The following is a 4351-nucleotide window of genomic DNA, read 5'->3' as shown; positions in this document are numbered from 1 at the left end:
CCCCTCCCAAAAATGGCTAAAAACCACATAGAACACTTGCAACACTTGTTTTTCAGACACGTCATATGTTGACAGTTTCAGTTGAAAACGTCCGAAAAATGCATAAAATAGCGTGTCGAAACATGCCATAGCATAGATGGTTTCAAAATTGTAGAGACGCGTCATAGTGTGCAAAGTGGGAATAAAGGCTGAAAAAGCTCAAAAACCTCATATTTTAGCATGTCAAAAAAAATGGCCACAAAGGCAATACTATAGTATGGCGAAAAAGTCAAATTTTGACCCCTCCCAAAAATGGCTAAAAACCACATAGAACACTTGCAACACTTGTTTTTCAGACACGTCATATGTTGACAGTTTCAGTTGAAAACGTCCGAAAAATGCATAAAATAGCGTGTCGAAACATGCCATAGCATAGATGGTTTCAAAAATGAGCAAAAACACCATAATATAGTCAGTCAGTCAGTCATTTTCTGTAACTGCTTATCCTCGTAAGGGTCGCGTGGGGGCTGGAGCCAATCCCAGCTGTCATTGGGCGGAAGGCGGGGTACACCCTGGACAGTTCGCCAGACCATCGCAGGGCCGACACATATAGACAAACAACCATACACACTCACAGTCACACCTAAGGGCAATTTAGAGTCACCAATTAACCTGAGCTGCATGTCTTTGGACTGTGGGAGGAAGCCGGAGACCTCGGAGAGAACCCACGCAGACACGGGGAGAACATGCAAACTCCGCACAGAAGGGCCCCCGCCCGGATCGAACCCCGTTCCATAATATAGCATGTCGAAAAAAACTGTCAGAATGCCATACTATAGTATGGCGATAAATGTCAAATTATGACATGTCCCCAAAAACAGCTGAAAATACCGCAGTAAATAGTGTGCTGAGACACCCCAGACAAGGCATTGCATACAATATTGCAAAAACAGCAAAAAAAAGACTATACTATAACATGTCAAAAAAACGACTGAAAATGCCATACTATGGTATGTCAAAAACTGCATAAAATAGCGTGCCAAGACATGCTATAGCATAGAATGTTGCAAAAATGACCTAATACACCATAATATGGCAGGTCGAAAAAACAACTGAAAATGTCATACTAAAGTATAGCATTCTAACGTTCTATGCTATAGCATGTTTTGGCATGCTATTTTCTGCGGTTTTCAGCTGTTTTTGGGACATGTCATATTTTGACATTTTTTGCCAAACTATAGTAAGGCATTTCCAGTCGTTTTAAATCATGGTGTTTTTGGCAGTTTTTACAGCATTCTGTGCAAAGACGTGTCTGGCTTGTCACGGCACACTACTACATACTATTGTATGGTGAAGAATGTCAAAATATGACATGTCCCAAAAACAGCTGAACACTGCATTAAATGGCATGCTGAGACACGCCATTGCATAGAATGTTGCAAAAACGGACAAAAAGACCATAACATAGGGTGTTGAAAAAACGACCGGAAATGCCATACTATAGTACGGCGAAAAATGTCACAATATGACATGTCCCAAAAACAGCTGAAAACCGCATACAATAGCGTGCAGAGACACGCCATTGCATAGAATGTTAGAATGTCATACTATAGTATGGCATTTTCTGTTGTTTTTTGGACGTGCTATATTATGGTGGTTTGGGCGTTTTTGCAAGATTCTATGCTATGGTGTGCCGATTTCAGCCATTTTTTTGACATGAGACAATTTGATGTTTTCTAACATACTATAGCAGGGGTTCCCAAACTTTGCCATGCCGAGGACCCCCTACTGCATTTTCTTTTTTTTTCTTTAAATTACATGTACATTAAAATGGCAACTTTCAAAAATCAAACATACAACATCTTAATATATTTTCCTTATTTTATTAATAACAATCACTCTGTCCTCATAAACATTTCTTGTCTTTTTCAACAGTAGTATTAACAGTAAACATATTTTCTTGTAGATTTTTTCTCTTTTGTTAGGCCTTTCTATTCATTACATTCAGTGTCCTCTGTTATAAACATTCTGTCATTTCTGTCTTAACAATATTCAACAGTAATATTAACAATAATAATTTTTTACAAATATTTTTCTCCTTGTTATGTATTCATTACATTCTGTGTGTCTTTGACAGTCCTTGTCATTTCTGCCTTTACAATATTCATTTTAATTGTTATTTTGTAAACAAAAATTAAAATATTGGTATCAAAGGACACTGATTTTGATATGCAGTGATTAATAACATCTAAAAATACATACCCCAAGTATCTGTGATGGTAGCAGACGACGATGGGGTGTCTGTGGTGTCACTCTAATATCTGAGGTTTTTGCGAGTCCATGAATGCATCGCAGCTTGCAGAGTTTTTTTTATCTCCTTAGCAACTGAATGTCATTGGTGGGTTGGAGAATTGATCTGTTGATGCATTCACAGCTGATCAGATCTAAGGATGAGAGAAGATATTTGCAGATTTTTGTAAATGAAAGACAGTTTTATGTTTTTTTGTCAGCCATTTTTTGACATGTCAAAATGGCTGACAAAAAAGTTTTAAGACATACTACACTATGGCATTTTCGGCTATTTTTTAAACATGCTAAATTCTTACTTTTTAGGCCTTTTTCCAACATTGTATATCATGACGTGTCTTTGACCTTTACTATGTCCCTTTCAGCCATTTTTATGACATATTTGGCCCTTGTCTTGACATTGTATATCACAACGCATCTCAACAAGCTATGTCTTTTCCTAAAAAATGACCCTAAATGCCACAAAAATGTCAAGTACAGTATGGCATCAAAAATGACCCAAAATGCCACCAAAATGCCATTGTATAGTATGTCGACAAAACTGACTCAGAAACGTCATTGTATAGTATGTCGTTCAAAAATGCCACAAAAACATCACAGTGTAGTATGTCGCCAAAAATTACTCAAAAACGTCACAGTATAGTAGTTCCTTGAAAATGACCACATAAACACCGTAGTATGGTACGTCGTCAAAAACAACACAAAAACGTCAGAAAAAACAGTATAGTATGTTGTTAAAAATGACCCAAAATGCCACAAAAACATCATAGTACAGCATGTTGTCAAAAATGACCCAAAAGGCCACAACAACGTCACAGTGTAGTATGTTGTCAAAAATGACCCAAAAACTTCAGTGCAGTAGTTTGTCAAAAAGTCCACAAATGCCACAAAAATGTCATAATATAGTATGTCATCAAAAATTACCCAAAACCATCATAGCATAGTATGTCGCCACAAAAATGTCACAGTATAGTATGCCATCAAAAATGACCCAAAAATGTCATAGTATAGTATGTTGTCATAAATGACCCAAAATGCCACAAAAACGTCACAGTATAGGATGTCATCAAAAATTACCCAGAATGCCACAAAAATGTGATAGTATAGTAAGTCGTCAAAATGACTGTATGTCATTTAAAATAGCATCAAAAAGTCATAGTATTGAGTGTCAAAGATTAAAAAAGGTACAGAATACTATCAACTTTCACCACCCTTTTCCATCCAGCAGACACCTCGTAAAAGGCAACTGAACAAATTGGTTGCTTTTCATGTCATTCAGGTTACTTGGTTATAAAAGGAAAACAAGGCCAAACAAAACACCTATATGCCCTTCAGATTTCCTCCTCAACTTATCGGTTACAATAGTTCACCTTGACTCTGTTTGACTCTCAACCTGCCCTTTCATTTTTCTCTTTCAGCTTTCTCAACCAAGCAAACCTACATCAGCTACAGCAACCATGCAATCTAAGGGACAAATCTTCTTATCATAATTCAGGATTTTCCAACTTGACGGAGAAAAACATGCAGCAGAGTTTTACACAGCCGGCATAAAAACATTTTAAAAAAATGGATGTGTCATTGTACGGGAGGAGATCACAGAAGCGTTGCCCAAAGACGTGACATGGCGAGGAGAGAGATCACGGAGATGGACAAAACAGGGGACCAGAACAGATAACAGTACAATTGCAAGGTTCCATCTTCTGTCTGCCTCACAAGAATACACAAAAAAAAGAAAAAAGAAAAAAGAAAAATACTTGCATGGCAGAGGCCTGGAGACTGATGGATGGACCTTACTTTTTGAGTGTTTACATTTCAGCTATGCCCTCTTTCAAAGACTTCTCCTTCATCTTGAGCAGTGCTGACTGAAACTGAACAAAAATCAAGAATATGTTCAGGTGTTCTCAATGTCGTCTGCCAGTTTTGAAAACTGTAATTAATCTTAAAAACCCTCAAGGCATCACAAGGGATTAATCAACACCAAAAAGGCATGAAAACATGGTCCATGAATTTCTAAAGGGGGAGGGGAGGGTTGTGTTTGTTTTTATTTCTAAATGTAATCCAGTCT

At 37.4% G+C, this 4351-nt stretch overlaps 1 protein-coding gene across 1 annotated transcript in view; it reads left to right on the top strand.

Moving 5' to 3' along the window:
* LOC121949544 (metabotropic glutamate receptor 4-like) overlaps positions 1-3940 on the top strand; it is a 237373-nt gene extending 233433 nt beyond the window's left edge. Inside the window, exon 10 of the mRNA XM_042495264.1 lies at positions 3705-3940. Coding sequence (XP_042351198.1) covers positions 3705-3754 — 50 coding nt within the window. The 3' untranslated portion in view covers positions 3755-3940. The remainder of the gene's footprint in view (positions 1-3704) is intronic.
* The last annotated feature ends 411 nt before the right edge of the window (positions 3941-4351 follow it).

Source organism: Plectropomus leopardus, chromosome 2 (genome assembly GCF_008729295.1).
Source record: "Plectropomus leopardus isolate mb chromosome 2, YSFRI_Pleo_2.0, whole genome shotgun sequence".
NCBI classification, from domain to species: domain Eukaryota; kingdom Metazoa; phylum Chordata; class Actinopteri; order Perciformes; family Serranidae; genus Plectropomus; species Plectropomus leopardus.
Note: the sequence above shows the minus strand (reverse complement) of the source record. Positions and strands in the feature narration are given on the sequence as shown.